The sequence below is a fragment of the Crocodylus siamensis genome, chromosome 5 (assembly GCF_052110815.1).
Source record: "Crocodylus siamensis isolate JL-2025a chromosome 5, ASM5211081v1, whole genome shotgun sequence".
Lineage (NCBI taxonomy): Eukaryota > Metazoa > Chordata > Crocodylia > Crocodylidae > Crocodylus > Crocodylus siamensis.
Genome location: NC_143399.1, coordinates 70,934,719 through 70,953,226, shown reverse-complemented (window position 1 = coordinate 70,953,226; position 18,508 = coordinate 70,934,719). Strand labels below are relative to the sequence as shown.

The following is an 18,508-nucleotide window of genomic DNA, read 5'->3' as shown; positions in this document are numbered from 1 at the left end:
CCATTGTGATCCCCAACTGTCTTTCATTCTAACTTCTTGATATTTCCCATTTCACTACCCTTTACACTCAGCTCTGGACAATGACCTGAAAACCAACTCCTCCCTATTTCCTCCACTGCCTAATATAGTGTAGGGCAGGAGATGGGGCTTGAAGCCCTGAGCTGAGAGGGGACTTGGAGCCCTGAATGGGTAGGGACTGGGAGCCCTGGGCAATGGACTGAAAAGGAGACCCCAGTGTTAGGGCACAGTGACTGCAAGTTTGTGGGCACTGAGAGTCTCATGTGAGACTCTGGAACATGGGTCCTAGTGTGAGACACTGGAGTAACATGGATGCCACCTGTGAGGCATGGGACATGGTGCGGGCGAGGTCAGAGCCATGTATATAAACCTTTGGCATCAGGGCAAGTAAATGGATAGCCTCCCACCTTATTGTCATCAATAAATTGTATCATCAAAGGTGTGGCAGAAAAAGTAGGCGGGCAGTTTGCCTTGGAGCAAGTGGGTGGGCCTATGGTTAGACTGGCCCAGGGACACTCACTTGTTACATATAGCCCTCTCTTTTGTACTGGCTCCCATCTATCATTCTAACCTTTGCCTTACCCCCCCAGCTCCATCTTACCACTTCCCTCTGTTCCAGTTATTCTCCTAGTTCATCAGCCACTCCGTTAAGCTTTTAGGTAAGCATCTCCTCCAAGGAACTTTGACATGAGTTACAAGACAGATAAAGGCTCATTTAAGAGAAACCGTCATTCATATATATTTATAATTCTTTTTTCTTTATATATTTAATGGTTTTCAACCAAAAAGTTTGCCATTCTTTCTGAGAGAAGAAATTGGACTTTCCTTTTACATACAGTCATGCATATTTCATAATATAAATAGATGTTTCTTAGAAGCTGACACACACTGTCTGAAGTTACTAGAGATGACAAAGCTAACATATTTAACGATTTCTTTGCCTCTGTCTTCCTAAGTAGGGACCAGTTCAGCTACCTCCCTGCTGGGCCCCCCTCGGGCCCCGGGAGAGACACGCCTGGGCCAGGGGTTAGCGAGGAGTTAGTTAGGGTACTTCTGGAGAGGCTGGACGTGTTCAAGTCCGCTGGTCCGGACGATCTTCACCCTAGGGTTCTACAGGAACTGGCCGAGGTCATTGCGGGACCCCTGGCGTGGCTCTATGAGCACTCGTGGTGCTCTGGTGAGGTGCCGGAGGACTGGAAGAGGGCCAATGTGGTCCCTATCTTCAAAAAGGGAAAAAAAGAGGACCCGGGAAATTACAGGCCAGTTAGTCTTACCTCAATCCCGGGTAAGCTCTTTGAAAAAATTATCCTGGCACACATCCAGGAGGGCCTTGCGGGGGAATGCATGCTCAGGGGCAACCAACATGGGTTCATCAGTGGCAGGTCTTGTCAGACCAACCTGGTGGCCTTTTACGATCAGGTCACCAAATCATTAGACGCAGGGGTTGCTGTGGATGTAGTCTTTCTGGACTTCCGGAAGGCTTTCGACACTGTCTCTCACCCTGTCCTCATCAAAAAGCTGGGAGACTATGGTGTCGATGCCCACACGGTCAAATGGGTCGCCAACTGGTTGGAGGGCCGCACCCAGAGGGTGGTAGTGGATGGGTTCTTCTCGACCTGGAAGGACGTGGGCAGTGGGGTTCCGCAGGGCTCGGTCCTCGGGCCCGCACTGTTCAACATCTTCATCAGTGACTTGGATGAGGGGATAGAAAGCACCCTGTTCAAGTTTGCTGATGACACTAAGATGTGGGGGGATGTGGGTGCACTAGAAGGGTGCATTAGGCTACAAGCTGACCTTGACAGGTTGCAACGGTGGGCGGATGAGAATAGGATGGGGTTTAACACTGATAAGTGCAAGGTGTTGCACATGGGGAGGAAGAACCGGCACCACACTTACAGGTTGGGGAACTCCCCTCTTGCCAGCACGGAGACGGAAAAGGATCTTGGAGTCGTCATTGACTCCACGATGAACATGGGCCGGCAGTGTGGGGAGGCAGTCAAGAAGGCCAACCGTACCCTGTCATGCATCCACAAATGCATCTCGAGCAGGTCCAGGGAGGTGATCCTCCCCCTCTATGCGGCACTGGTCAGGCTGCAGCTGGAGTACTGCATCCAGTTCTGGGCGCCACACTTCAAGAGGGACATGGACGATATGGAAAGAGTTCAGAGGAGAGCCACTCGTATGATCAGGGGTCAGCAGGGCAGGCCTTATGAGGAGAGGCTGCGGGACCTGAGCCTGTTTAGCCTCCACAAGAGAAGGTTAAGGGGGGACCTTGTGGCCTGCTACAAACTGGTCAGGGGGGATCAGCAGGTATTGGGGGAGTCCCTGTTCCCCCGTGCGCTGCCAGGAGTGACCAGGAATAACGGTCACAAGCTGGCGGAGGGTAAGTTTAGATTAGATATTAGGAGGCGCTACTTCACAGTCAGGGCGGCTAGGGCCTGGAACCGGCTTCCAGGGGAAGTGGTGCAGGCTCCTAGCCTGGGGATTTTTAAAAGGAAGTTAGATGAGCACCTTGCCGGGGTCATCTGACCCCGGTGCTCTTTCCTGCCAAGGCAGGGGGTCGGACTAGATGATCTACCTAGGTCCCTTCCGACTCTAGCTACTATGAAACTATGAAACTATGAAACACAGACACAGTGGAAAATTCCCTGTGGTTGTTTCAGTTCTTGCAGACACTTAAGCAGTGGAAATTCAAAATTTCTAAAAAGCAGCTTCTAAAGAAAGCATTTCCACTTCTTCCACATTCTCCTGATTTCAGATTATCATACACTCTTGATCTGTAGTCCTTATCCCAGAAGCCATCCTTACTTACACTCACTTTTTCTGGTAACTAAGACATTTATTTCAGGCACTGCTCTTACTAACTGTTCACACATTCCCAGGGAAGATTGTTTACTGTTGCTCAGCAAATGTTACTAATCCAGACATCCCCCCCAAATAGTGTAGCAGATAATATGGCCTTAAGCAAGATTCTATGCTGCTTAAAAAAACGACATCTTGAGCATGTCTACACAAGATGCTGACTGCACATTAGCCTGATACTACTGCGCAGTCACATGGCAAAAACCAAGATGCAATGCTACTGCACAGTACTGTCACAAAAAAGGCATCTGTTGGCACTACTGCAGAGGTTACTGCCCATTTATTTAGTACCTGTTTATACAAGCACTACATAAATGGGCAGTAACCCAAGCTACTTGTTTATACAAGTACTAAATGAATATGCAGTAACCACTACAGTAGTGTCACATGTAGACATGGCCCTTGATCACCTTGGAATTCAAGATTCTGGAGGTCATAGGGAGAACAGAAAAGCTAGCTAATTGTGTTCCAACTCAGAATTTTGTCCCTATTCAATACAGCACTCAAACATATGTTTGATTTTAAGTATTTAATACATGCTTAAATGCCCAGCTGAAATGTATATGGCAAAGATTTTTTCTTTTAAATTAAAAGGCAAACATTTATGTGTTTCCTAAAGCAATATGGAAACAAGCTACCAGAATGTTCATTTAGAAATTGGGAAAGAAAGCAGTCATTTGGCTTAAGCCACTTTAAAATACCTCAAAGAGCATGTTCATTTAGCTGTTGGAATTATATTTCTTGTTCTGAAGTTAGAAATCAATTTTATAAATATTTTCCATATATGCTCTTGAACAAATAGACTTAGCATATTTGACTCTGTATTGACTGTAATGTAATAAGAAGCAACAAGCATACAGAAAATATGTTAAAGGGAATTCTTAACTAATTAGGATAAATGAATAAGTTTCTAATGGAGAGGGAAGGGGTGAGGTCTTTTGAAAACCCACGAATCTACTGGAGCTGTGTTGAGGATGGTAACAGAAAGCAAATCTCAGAACTATCAGGGATACACAACCAAAAGTCCACATGGTTCTTTTAACCTCTTGGGGATACAAAACTAAGAGCAAACGAACAAGCTTCTAGCTTTGCAGGAAGGACAGCATTGTCAAGAAAACCTTTCTTGTGTCATAGTGTGGTGGCCCAAATGCTTCTAGTCCAAGCCAAAGAAATACATAATAAAAATATTTTTTTTTAAAAAGGGGAAAAAAACTTCAAACGTAAGTGGCTAGAAAGAATTATCTAACTGAGGAACAGTTATCTAAGTGACATACCCTTTCGCCTGGTGGTCCTGGGGGGCCATCATTGCCTGCAGTGCCCTAGGAAATCAAAGAATATTTTTTTCAAGGGTAAATCTTACATTTTCCTTATGAAAAAGCACTTGCAGCAAATCAGTTGATAGCATCTTACAATTACCTTAGGGCCTGGTTTTCCAGTGGGACCTCTTGGGCCTCTTGAGCCTCGTGGACCCTATATATTTGACACAGGCAAACAACAAGAGTTTTCAGGTATGAGAGCACATGTAAGTTGCATCATTCTTCACAGGGCTGCAGAGGTGACAATTTATATGCAAATATCAGCATTCCTTTGAAAACACAACATAAAATACTTACTGTTGGTCCACGTTGTCCCCTCGGACCAGGCTTGCCATGTAAACCCTGCCAAAGAAAGCCCAAACTCATCATCTTCATAGAATCAAGTGCTATTTTATCTTTTAACTATCCATTCTGCATTTTAATTGAAATAAGCAGGTTCTTACTAAAGCCAATCATTTACCAATTTCTTGGGATATTTTCCTTTGCCTCAGGGTTAAATTCTGCCTTAAGCACTAGACCATGTTAAGGAAGGTATGAAGGACTAAGCCCAGGGCCGTCCCTGCGGGGTAGTGAATCAGGGTGACTGCCCTGGGGCCCATGCTTTGGGGAGCCCCACGGAGGAAGGTTGAGCGGCTGCAGCGACTCCACGCTGCCACTGGCTTCACGTACAGCCACTCAGCACCAAGCCCCCCAGCTGTATCCACCACCAAATCCAGTACTTCCAGCCGCTCGCCATCCCCCTCCTTCCCACTCCTGAAACCGCCACCAGCTTCCTTGCATCCGGGAGCGGGGCCCCACACAGGATGATTTGCCTCAGGTCTCACACCCTGCTCAAGTCTCCTCTGACTAAGCCAGAGACTAGAATCCCGAGAAAAATTCTGGAACAGCCAGAATTCCTCCTTAGAGTTCCCTGGGAACATGCCCAATGTGCCAACCTTAATACCCCAGAACTGCTCCACTGGCAAAGAGGAAAGGGCAGATGTCACCCCTTCAAAGCAGGGAGCAAGGACTATTATCCTTGCTTATAATGATTGCATCATTTGCATCAGAAGCGCAAAATTACACCAAACACTGGACCTTCACTTGTAGTTCCAATATATTTTTCAAAAATATAATACTACAGGAAACACTTTCCTTAAGCTAGGCTTTCTACTAAATTTGCAGTGAATTTACACATGAAGAAGCTTTAAATTCAAGAAATTGTTTCCCCACTGATTGAAAAAGGTTTGTAACTGCTATTTGTTAAAACCTAAATTGCAAACTAAAAAAACAAAAAGCAGCAGTGACAACCCCAAAATGCTGCTTTAGTATGAAATTCCCTCTCATTTTAAAACAGTTAAATGCTTACTTCAATTGTTTTATTTATTCTGATCTCACACCACTTTAAACAATAAAGATGTTACTACTATAGTACTACTGGGGCTGAAGGCTCTTAGAGACAAGGATTGTCTTTTCAGCATATATGTGGATAGCATAATGCAGTCCTGACCTATGATTATGACCTTAAGAAAATTCTGCCATATACAACTGTTACATACAAAAGCTAACTAATTGTATTCCAGCTTAGAAGTTTGTCCCTATTCAGTAAAGCACTCAAAAACTTTACTAACTTAAATGTGTTTAATACATGAATGAATGCCTAACTGAACTGAAAGCTTTATGAACACCTGATGAATGTTTAACATTCTTAGATTTCATATTTTAAAGTCTTGCTTTGAAGTTACAGCTTCAACTTTATTAAGTAAACTTGCTGATTAGGAGAGTGTTTTAATGCTGTTTTATCCTAAAAGGATGGTCTGAACATTGTCCTCCATTCCTTGTGGCTGGTCACAATAATAATATGCTTTTGTGTCAATGAAAACAATTACAAAAAAAAACCCAGAAGCAAATGGAAAATTCAACTGCCTCTCATAAATTATATGTTTAAAGTGGTGAATCTGTACTTGTGTTTTTATACTGCTAAATAAAATGGATTGGTAGTCACATTAATGACATACATTACTTCAGTTTAACTTAATGCCACACTGCGCTATCATGACCTATGAATTCCAAGTCATCCTTTCACTTCTGATAACTTCATCAGTTTTCTAACAACCTGACCGGCTGCATCCAGTTGAACTTTACAGACAGCAGTGCAGTGATCTTTCTAACCTACATCTAATTTTTGCAGTAGTTGGAGACACTGCAAAATAGATTTCCCCCCACCTGCTTCAAATAAACAAAGCAACAAAAGCTGACATTTTGCATTTATTTGATAATAAATATTTGCTCTTCATGCTGCTTGCTATATTTTATATTTTCAAAGCCCAGGTTATGACGTGTTTTACTTCTAGTAAATCGATGCATAGAAAATTAAAGTTAAATTCCCTGGAGTGTACACTACATCATGACTTGATAATCCACAGCTATGGGAAAATAATCCTTGCCATTGGTTCATCCAGTCCACTGTTCTCTCTTTGATAATAGATGTCTGATAATAGATGCTTCAAAAGAAGCAAAATCTCTACCCCCCCCACCTCCCCCCCAAGTACAATTATGAAATAACCTACCAAAAAAATTTTTCTGTGCAAGTTTTTAAGTAGTTGGGTTGATGCCTTGAAGTATGAGGAATCTTACAGATTTTGATAATATTTCATGTAGCTATAAAGTCTGTTTTATCTAAAGAAACACTTTTTGCTTGGTTTAATTCTGTCTCAGTCTCACTATGATATTGTGCAGTGGTTAATAAAGCATTTAAATAGTTTAAAAAGCATTTAAAAAGTCAGCATATCATACCCTTGCACCTTTCTCTCCATTGGCACCTGGGAATCCAGGGAAACCAGTGGATCCCTATATGGAAAGGGAATACAAATATTATAAAATATCTAAGGGAACACAACAGTACATTTGGTATTCATTCTGGATCTAAGGCTGATTACTAAATTGATGCACAGTTTACATCTAGTTCAATGAAAATCTCTTTTAATGGTACCATCTCTGATTTATATCTATAAATTAACTTACCATGATGCCTGAAGTCCTGAATGCATTAAAAACATCAACATAAACAACAGATATTATATTTCATAATAATAAATAAGAAAGGGTTTAACAAATCTGCATTTTTTTTTGTTAATAGTAGGAAAGAAGCATCAATCATTGCTAGAAATAACTTCATTATCTCAGAAGAAAGAGAAATGATCCATTCTCTGCTGCTTCACACCTTGTGTAATAATTTATACTTTTTTAACTTTCGTGCAATGAAGTTGTTAAAGAACACATCAAAATGTAATTACAGTATTCACTTTGCACAGTAAGTGACCTATCAGATTTCAAAGGGGTGGAGAATCAGGAAACGGTTTTTCTTTACACTGAAGATGATGTTTCTGCTTCTCTAATTAAACAAAAGCCTGAAACTGCTGGATTCCTTTTGGATCATTCACTACCAACAGTTGATGAAATTCCAAACTGGTCCATCAGCGTTTGGTATTTTATTTTTGTATCCAGGACCAAGGTCAAATGCTTTCCTGAGCTTGTTAGATCATACACCTGGTATGTGTTTAATTCACAATGCTTTTTGGAGCCAATTTACCTAAGAGAATGATGTGACTAGCATCCTGACTGGTTACCTTTAACTCCATAACATAAATGGTCAGGGATCATTTACAGCAGAGTTGATTTAAGGCAGCCTCCAAAGTGGGACTGAAACTCAGATCTCTTAATCTTCAACAAGATATGTTAACTCTCTTTCCACTGTGACCCATATTCCCAGCATTCCAGTTCGTAAATCTTATCTCATTTCAGGATGACAATGTATTGTCTCATGCTGGTACATAAGAGTGGAAAATTGCTCATTTCTATTCCTGTGTTCCAATCAAAATTGGGCCACTGGATACTGTTATCCAATTAATCTATGACGTTTGCACACTGATTATACAAACTTGTACAAGGTGCAACTTAGATAATTAATTAGCCTTGGTCATAGGTCATTTAGTTCTGAAGGCAAAAATACCATTTTTGTGCGTTTAACACACAATATTTAGTGAATGTCAAGGGAATATTTGACATCCTTTTTCTATAACAGCAACCATTCCTTCCACCCCAGCAATATGGTTACAGAGAGAAGAAATGACATGAATTACTATGTACAGCTGCTTCTAAGGATATTTCTACCCTTTCCTCTTTTGTGTTTTCCTCTGTTTTCCAAATAATCCTTTCCCTTTTTTGACTTCTGTCCTACAATTATGGAGCATTTTGTTGTCAGCTGCTACCATGCCAGTTCACTATGACCTGATAAAATTTACTTTCAACATATTAACTTTAAAAGTCATGGGTCATTCTGTCTGTAAAAGTACGAGACACATTCTGCTCAGGCTTCTTCCTGTGATAGCTCATCTTTGTGTGTACAGCCAGTTACAATTTCTTAAAATCACCTTAGCAACATGTTAAAAGCAATCTAAAACATTGGTGTCCAGAATATAAGAATTACTTCTTCTCTTTTCAGTTTTACTTAATATCATTTTCTGTCACTTCTTTTCTAAGATTGTCAGGGTTCACTTTCAATATATTTCATTTCCAGCAAATCATTCCAGCTACCCACTAACTGGATTGTCTTTGGAGTCAGATAGCCCTAGAGGTGGTGCTTTTAGTGAACAAAGCAAGAAGGAACTTTTTGTGTTTTAAATTATTTTCATTAGATGTGACTTCAGGGAATGTAAAATCTGAACAATGTCTAACTTTGTCTCAAGACCCAATGTGCCCATAAACTCTTTTATAATTACAAGGGAGAAAAATAGACACACTCATAAACTGTTCCAACATTGGCATCAGAGGCTTAGCTATAAATATTTCATATGTGCAGTACACTAAGAACTTCCTGCAATCAAGCTAATGAGGAAGAACTAAATTGGAGAAAAAAACAGTTAAAATGATCTTATATATGGGAGAGGCTAAGAACTGCACAAAGAAGTAAAGTAATGAAAAGCAAAAAGTGACAGAAAATAATCACCATGAACAAGTGGTGAATATTGGGACAAGACTTATTTTCTTTAAACAACTATTCTGGCTTTCATGTGGGCTTTATGCTGACATAATTCCTTATGCTGATTTGAACCTGACTATAGATGAAAACTATATATTATGAAGCCCAAAATAGCCCCCAGGCACTTAATGCTTAGTAGCTGTTATGACCGTTGTTTTAAAATCTGCTTGCTTAAACTTCTTAGAATAGGGAACAGTGAATCTAGCTTGCAATCAAATCAGGTTTTAACATGGGGAAGATTTAATATAATGAAATTCCTGATGACTTCTGTATTGAGAAAAATCTGTCAATTTTCTTTGAAGTGTACATTTTATTCTTTTTTTTTGTTTTGTTCTTAAAACTGAATAATGTAAAACCTCTTTCATGTTAAGACTTCTCAAAAGAGAGTTCTGATGTAAAGGAGAACAAAAAGAAAGACTCAGATCTCAGACATTTGGGTTAAAAGGCAAAAGAAAGGAAAGATCTGTTTATCAAGGTGAATATTCTTCATGAATACTTCCCTTACACCGTACAGTCTTTTTCATTAACAGAGCATTCAGTGAATAAATATTCTTCAGAGAGTTCACTTAGGTAAAATGAAAGGGCCAAAATGTAGGCCACAGACATAAAAAACACTTTACTTAACCAGCCTGGAGGTATTATCAGTTCAAATCTGGAAGCTAAAACACATCCAAGAACTTAGACTAAAGCAAAGCTGAATATTTTACTGAGGGACCATTCAGTTCAGCTAAAAGGGCTAAGGGTATCCTTAACTATACTGTGTCGCATCTGTGAAGCAATTCAAAGATAAGACATCCGTGTTCAGCCCGTCTCTCTCCCCTCCCTCCTTCCACCCCCCTGTTCTCCTCCTCCCACACCCAGAAATGTTCTTTAATTTTTTTTCTTTCTTATTCCTTATTAATTTTGAAAAAAAAGGTTTCTGAAAGATATTTAATTAGCTTAGTCCACATTGGTTCTTTTCTCAAACCTATACTAAACTAACCTTTTGTAGTATATATTTTACTGTTAGTAAGTCCTCATAAATAATTTAGATAACGGACCAGTTAATGTATATTTTTCAAATAACTTACCTTTGGACCTTGTCTTCCTGGATAACCTGGCAATCCTGGAACACCAAGTTTACCCTGTAATAAAAATATAGTTCAAAGTAGTATACACATTGCTTTAGATATAATTATTGTCTTCTACAACATATTATTTACTAGTTTGAGTTTCATCATCCTGCCAAATATTCTGGCTTTGCTCCCAGAACCTCAATATCAAGGATAAAATCCTAATACTATTGAAGTAGATGGAGTTCTCTGGTGATTTCAATGATGTCAAGGCATCATCCCAGGGGTCTTCCTAGACTTTAACCTACTGAAATTAAGAGCATTAAGATACTGCACATCTTTTAACAGTGTTACCATGATAACATGGCCATCAGTGTTGCTGGGGGGGAGAGGGTTGTTTTGTTTTGTTTTCTTCTTTTTTTATACATCACTGAAATAAAAGACGATTGAAGAAGAAGGTTGGCCTTTCAAAGGTCTAAACTAAACCATAAGATAACATAACATTCCTCAATAATAAATCATAGAAATGAAACATAATGTTATACTCCAGCAATGATCTGGAAAAGATGGGAATTCCTACATGGAAACTAAAATTGTTTATTCCTGATGAAATAAAAAACTTATTCTTATGTAAATGTAAATGTGTATAACTATATTCATGGAGGCTTATAGATGCTTGCTGAGAGATGCTTTTAAAAGAAGAGATCATTTGCTTATAAAGATAATCATCACACTACTAGTTAGATTTTAATGTCACGTTAAATCTAGCTGCATGCAATAAATGATTTGAAAAGTTTCACAGAATTAATTTTTTTTATCAAATCCTGCTAAAGTTACTAAGACTGTTGCCTCCATGTTCAATGACAGCGGGTGTGTCTACATGAGACACTATTATATAGCGGTTACTGCACATTTATTTGGTAAGTATATTAGAATGTACTAAATAAATGAACAGTAACTGGAGTTACTGCGCAGTAGTGCGGACGAATGCCTTTTAAGTGATGGCACTATGCAGTAGCCTCATAATACTGTGCAGTAGCTTATTAGCATTGCCTGTGTGGTGACACTACTGTTATTAGGCTACTGCACAATCAGTGTCTTACATAGATGCTCCCATTAAGACCAAACAACTTTATTTTGTTCTTTATCCAAACTCCTGTATACTTGCTTCTTATCCTTTCTTCAGTATCTTCAGCATTTCATTATATGAGCATATTCTACCACCTGGAAGAGGGTTCCAGTGAAACAGAACCATGTGAAAGCTGGAAAGAAAGAAGGACCACCTTGGGAGTTGTGCAAATTAAGCACCCTCTACATGCTATGAAGCTTCCAATGAATGGCAGGAATGATGCATGGGATAGTTTTGGTATCCCTCCACAGCTCTAGAGAAGTATACAGGGCTCTTGTCAATTATTTGAGTCACTGGGCTATAGCACCACCCTCAGAAGTCTTGTGCAGCCACTCCCTGCTATGAAGAGTAAGGATTTTCCCTTCATTCACTGAGCACTAGGCAAATCCCCAATACCCCCTCTCATTACTCCCTCACCCCCAAACTGGTGTTTGATTTGGGATCTACACCATATAGTATAATATCAATACAAATGGAATACAAAATTCAGAGGCTTATTTAAACTAAGCTAACAGGACTGCCAACTCCAACAATTTTGCCAAAACTCTCCTGGTATCTGCTGCTTTCCTTAAAGCTTTGAAATCTCAGTCCCCAGAGTCATGAGATTCTGTGAGAACCTCAGATTTCAATAAAGTCTTTCTAGACTTTGTAGATCAGGATTACAACTTGAAAACATGAAATACTGACAAGGCCCCAAAGCAGAAAGGAGATAAAATGTCCCAAATTTCATAGTTCTTACAATATGATGATTTTTAATGTAACTTTAGAAAGCAGTGGATGGGCTATACTGCAAGTATCTTTGGACTGTGCAATCATCTATAAATCTAATAGGAACAATATGCCTTCCTGCAAGAACCCTGAAATATTTTTGCCAGGTCAGGTATACTGAGAATAGCTTTGTCTTGGTACTGCATTTCAGTGCAATCAGAACTGGTTGAAGGCAGAAAATACAGGAAGACTCTAACATGTTATAGTAGAAACTTGGAGCACCTATACACAAGCAGTGAGGCTGCTCTGAAGCACTGTAAGTACAGCATGTCACAGAGACTCAATTAATCAAGTCTGCTGAAGCATGGTAATTACTGTGCCCTAGCAGATTCCAGTGTCATGTGTATCAGTGTCCCCTTGCTGAAAAATGGCGATGGAGGTTCTTTAACCAAAGCTCGTTCGATGAGCTTTAGTTAAAAGTGTCCCCATCGCCATTTTTCAGTGCAGGGATGATGATACATATGATACACTAGACACTTTAATTACAGCAGCTCTTGAAGCTGCTGTAATTAAAGCATCCCTGCCCCCACTCTCAGAGCACATGCATAAATGCCCTAATTTCCTATCCTGTTATAAAGGGATTGATTCACTGATCCCATTACAGCCAAATAAAAAGTGATATTCTGATCTCAACTATGCATACGTTTATGCAGGAAAATAGTTTTGGACATCCCTTTTGTTTTTTTGATGTTCTTGATTCATGACCTTGTTAACAGATGGCAAGATACTTTGCAACATATTTGGGAACATTAATTCCTAAATAGCTCCCAATAGTTAAGCAAAGCTGAAATAAACCTCTTTGTGAAATGAGTGAACTGACTTTTAGGATACGTTCTTTCATGACAGCTTATGAATGACTCTAGTGTCAAGTCACAAATGCCACCTCTTCTTGAACTTCTAGTACACCACATAAATAAATCTTTATGAACAGTAATGTTATATTTATGACAAGCAGCAGTTTATAATGAAACAGGACTTCTTTCTAAAATATTTTCCTTTCTCTTTGCTCCTTTTTCCAAATCAAAGGAAAAGTCAATTCTATTATTAATATAAAGGGTATTCACAGACCTATATATATTTAAATACTTTGCACACACAAATTAATTTCCATATTACATGGGCAAATTTGCAGAATAAATACTTTTAGCCTTATCTTAAAGAGGGAGAAACAGACAAAAAGGTGAAATAATTTCCTTAGGTCGTACTGAGGTTGAACCTGGATTAAAAAGTAGAGCTGCCTGACATTTTTTTTTCTAAGATGTCATGTTGTTAGAATTGAGCAATTTGTTCAATTGTGTTGATTTGCCAATTTTAATTTATGAGAAAGCATGTATGGGGGGAGGACAATTATTAATGTCAATAAATTTTGGACAAAATACTTGGATTTTTTTTGCTCTAAATGAATTTTAATTTCTTATTTTTATTGAAATAAACAAGTAAAATCATGAACAAAACGTTTGTCCAGTTTTTTTTCCAGAATTTTTTTCATGGTTCTATTTCCAATAAAAAATAAAAATTTGGTAAAATAAACATTTGAGACATTTAGATAGACCAATATTTTCCAATCAAAAACACCAAAAATGGCATTTTCGGCTTTATTGAGGTTATTCTGATCAGCTCTAGTTTTGATCAATTCAAAATTATATTTCTACCAAGAATTTTCTTTTCTGAAGAATTTTGAACGGTTCAGATTTGTGTTCCAATTCAGAACGACCCAGATTTGAAAATCTCAAAATCCTCCACAAAATAGGCTTACTATCTTTTGTGCAACTCTAAAATGCTGGCCTGAATTGTTTCTCTCAGCAGACTCAGGTTCTTCACCTTCCCTTTCAAGTTTCTACTTTATTATACCTTGCAAATATCACAGTCCTTGTTTTTTCCTCTATTCAATGTCCTTCCTGCATTTTAGCAGCCCCTTTTCCCTCTTTTCCACTCCTGGTTTTTTTCCATTCATTTATGGTTAAAACAACCTTCCTCTTCCCATTTGCCATATGTCAACATATTTCGCCTTTTCCAGTTATTCTGCATAGTCTTTGAATGTCAACAGGCTCTACAGCACTGCCACAGTCCAATTTTGTGTCCATTTATTTTCTTTGCTTCATATTTTTTCTTAAATAGAGTGCAATGTAAATGCCTAGGGACAAGAGTTTAGCTATATTATTTACCAGCAAAGCAATAGTACTACACTGTAGTATACTGTAACACTTTTGTGTAGACTTACTAATAATAATTCTTAACGTGTTTAGTGTAAACGCTCTAGTGGCTCACCTCAGCAGGTATACTAACTTTCTGCTCTTTGATACCTAAAGAAATTTATTTAAAGAATCTGATGGTCTTAGGTTCAAATGCTCTTAGGACACAAAGATTCCTTATATATGCTGACAACTACTGACCTTTTCACCAGCTGGACCAGCAGAACCTGGGTCTCCTGATGGACCTGCTCGACCTTTGGGACCTTCTGGGCCATCTTCTCCTCGTGGACCCAACTGACCTACTTCTCCCTAAAATGAATAACATGTAAATACCATATTTTCTTGCATAGAACTCACTCTGAAATAAGATACATATTATCTGTGAAAAGCAGAATAAACTACAAAAAAAAAATTCTTTGAAAATACTGGTGATAAGCAATAAGTAACTGAGTAACAGTTTTGCAGCATGAGTCTCTGCTTTGGGGGGGAAGATAGAGGGAAAGAGAAATTATCCACAGTAACCAGCTAGGAAGACCTACATATTTATTGTGCTTCTTATGCAGAGTTACTTTTGCTTTCTCCCTGCAGAGCCGGAAACTGTTATTAACTGTATTTCCTCACTTACAACAATCATGTCAATTTTCTGTAGTTGAATTTTGGAAAAAAGGTGTGTATTGTATGTGAAAAAATATAGTACTGGGAGACTGACAGTGCTCTAACCAATACACACTGTCTGAAACAATTGGACTGCCCATGACCAACTTGACAAAATAAACATTAAATTAAAAGACAAGATCTCAGCTAACATCGAAGAAAATTAAGAAAATAAAACAAAATACTAATGTTTAGGAACATAATGTAAATCCAGAGGTATGTACATTATCCAGAATTAGCATTTTCAGAAGTTTTGTACATAGATTCCAGCTTGATAACTTGAATCTTATGGCAATTCTAGGTTGGAAGCTGTTCATCTGTATTTGCCTGCCCCCCCCCAAACTCTGATAAACATGATATGGTAGTCCAATGGAAGAACAGTACTTATGTGGCACACCTTTCCACAGCAGTTATTTGAGTCAATTGGATAAACCAGTTATTGAGGGGCTATAGTCAGCAAGCATCCTTGGGTAGGGATTGGGAAGAAGTATAGGAACTAGGATTACACTGGTTGATTTATGCCAATAAGAAACTGGCTGAGGACTAATCTGGTATAGCACGAGCTACCTGGCTTAATTGGAAAAATATGAATCAGAGGTGATAAACAATTACGTTGTTGGTGGCACTGCTCAGTTAATATCATTTGAAGCCCAAGGCCAGAACATCAGCATAGTTCCACTGTTAGCAATGATTCATAGCATTTGAGACTCTGGCCCTAAATTTGTCCATACCCAGGAGTAAAAAATGATTGCTGCATTTGTCAAACTAACTATAAATGAGTTTGACGTAATCCTCTCATGATAACAGTAGTTATTCTTTCTAAGTACTGTGTTTTCTTATAGAAATACTTACTCTGTCACCTTTAAGGCCCATGTCACCTTTAAATCCTGGGAAGCCATCTTCACCCTAAAGAAAGAAATATTGTATAAAAAAGCCTTTTGTTAAGGGGTGGGGTGGGGGCTATTAATAAAATTAAGAACATCAGGTCATTTTAGTGCTTCACTGTAATAAATGTACAGGCATAGCAACTCATACACTACAAACTGATGTAATTTATAATGCTAAAGTTAGAACTTGACATGCGAAATTATTTAAATATGGCAATTACTACAACAGAAAAAATATATTTGCGCAGCTACACTTATTGCTTCACCTGAAAGTTCTGAAAAAGGGAGTAGTTTAAAGATGGAGACATACATTTTCACCCTTATATATTATTTTTCTTATTGTTTGTTCAATTAAGTTCTTAACATTTTCCTGCTCCCATACAAGTGCCCACCTGAAGTGATTACACTTCTTTGTTGCTTCTGTTCACTGGAAAACCCATTGTCTTACCAGTGATCCAATACTAACATCAAAAAAAAAAATAACATTCCAGGGATAGACTTAGAAATGGCATTACCAACTTTTTAAAGATAATGTAAGAAAGATCACCTAGCTCTTTCCACTTGCCATAACTGACTCAAAGCATTCAGTTGAACCTTTAAAAATTAAAACATTAGTGTTTATTCATAGAAGACTGCATTTACCTGCAGTCACACAATTTGGGGACAAACAAAAGAAACAGTAATATCCCCAGAGTGGTTAAATCTCCAGTATTATAGGAACCATATGGTTCACTGGTTGATGACCAAATGGTTCATTTGCTGATACCAACATGTCTTCTACAAGTAATGAAAGGAAAATGGCAAAGATAAATGAACTGCCTATATTAAGCATTCATTTATATATAATTACTTGGATTCTAACAGTTAAATCTCCTCCAAGACTTTCTATAATGCCAACAGATAACACTAGGGAACAGTCTATTCTTAGTTACATAAGAGTTAATGTATAGTGATGCACTGATCTAAATGATGGCAACTGAAATCACTGTGTTATTCCAGATTAATATTAGTGTTACAGAAGGTGGCATTTGGCCCAGTAGTTTTTACTCTTAACTCTTCACACAATGATTGCTTCAATATCAAGGCCTCAAAAGATTACTGCAAATACAGTTTTACACTCGCTCATCAGCAGTGACCCTAGTTTTCTCTGTTTAAAAACTGCAAATACTCTGATAAAAATTCCCAGATTCTCTGACTGAATCTCCCAAAATCTGTGTTTAAAACAGAACACTGCTATAGATATATACGTGTCAGTTGAACACAATGATTTATTGATATATTTACAATTTTAAAGCAATTCGGAAGCCTGCCATTGTCTCAAATCATCCTAATAAAATAAATTCTAAATACCTATATATTTAAGTTTTTGACTGTATTTGTTTTTTTATCATGTAAAATCAGAGCTCCCTCTGCCTACTTCACTCACCAGGACATGGATCCAGCTGCTGCTGTCCCTCCACTTCTTTGTAGTACAGAGTAGCCCTGATATGCCAGTGCCCTGCCCCTGCCTATCCCATTGCCCCTCACTTCCAAGCCAGTCCCCCCCCCACTCCCAGCCATGCCAGTGCTCCTCACTCTGAACCTGCAGCCCCCCATCCCTGCTGGTGTCCCTCACTCCCAACCTGCAGTCCCTTGGCCCTGCTCCTCACTCCTGACCCACAGTCCTCTGTCCCACCTGGTGCCCCTCACTCCCAGCCTACAGCCCCCCTGACACTGCTGGTGCCCCTCACCCTCAACCCACAGCCCCCTCCCCACAACTGGGGTCCCTCATTCCCAAGCCACAGATGCTCCAGCCCTGCCAATGCCTTTCATTCCCAACCCACAGTTCCCTGCCCGCTCTGACCCTGCTGGTGCACCTCACTCCCAACTTGCAGCCCCCTACCCCTACTCCTGACCTGCAGCCCCTTGCACCCCTAACTCTGCCAGAGGAGGCCCCCAGATGCCCAACAACCGCCCCTGCGGACCCACCTCCGTCCTTGACAGGAGGGCCGGGCACCTCTGGGTAGGCCTCACTGGCAACAGCAAAGAGCTGGGCTTGCCAGTGGCACCAGGTGCTGCCTCAGAACCCCTGCCCCACCACAACCCCTGCACCAGGGCACCTTCCCCCCACCTTCACACACACTTCCCCGCCACATACCCCTGGCTCCCACATACCCTACATGCCCTACACAGCCCTCTGGACAGCCCCAAGTCCTGGCCCTCCACCCCCTCACTCCCCAGATTTTCTCCTTTAAATGAGAACATCTGTGTTTTTTATTCAGCAAACAGAAAAGCTGGATCCTTCCTCATTGGCATACTGACAAGGAAGTGTTTACGCTGAATGAGCACATAGGAAAGCATTTCTCTATAATGCTCTTACATTTTGCAGAATTTTAGAAGTTTAAATGCCTTATTTTCTCACATACCACATGCTTCCAAATAAAACACAGGTTGTGTTTGGGAAGACAAAATGAAGAAAAACAAATTGCGGAGTTATGGCTATATAAAGCAGGGACAGGGCCTAATCTTCAGCTCGCTCACTATTGTTTCCCTGCTCGGACAAAATAAAAAGCTACAGGTTTAACCCTTCCATGGCTGAACTGTCAGCAGCTAATGAGTACTCATCCAAAA

The 18,508-nt window shown here is 39.6% G+C and overlaps 1 protein-coding gene across 9 annotated transcripts in view; it reads right to left on the bottom strand.

The window, feature by feature from the left end:
* Positions 1-18,508, bottom strand: part of COL11A1 (collagen type XI alpha 1 chain) — a 256,244-nt gene that overhangs the window by 109,040 nt on the left and 128,696 nt on the right. For all 9 annotated transcript variants that reach the window (XM_090048879.1, XM_090048883.1, XM_090048880.1 and 6 more), the window contains 7 exons: positions 15,864-15,917; positions 14,559-14,666; positions 10,287-10,340; positions 6,972-7,025; positions 4,494-4,538; positions 4,297-4,350; positions 4,155-4,199 (listed from right to left, as the gene is read on the bottom strand). In XM_090048879.1, the coding sequence (XP_089905005.1) occupies positions 4,155-4,199; positions 4,297-4,350; positions 4,494-4,538; positions 6,972-7,025; positions 10,287-10,340; positions 14,559-14,666; positions 15,864-15,917 (414 nt within the window). The remainder of the gene's footprint in view (positions 1-4,154; positions 4,200-4,296; positions 4,351-4,493; positions 4,539-6,971; positions 7,026-10,286; positions 10,341-14,558; positions 14,667-15,863; positions 15,918-18,508) is intronic.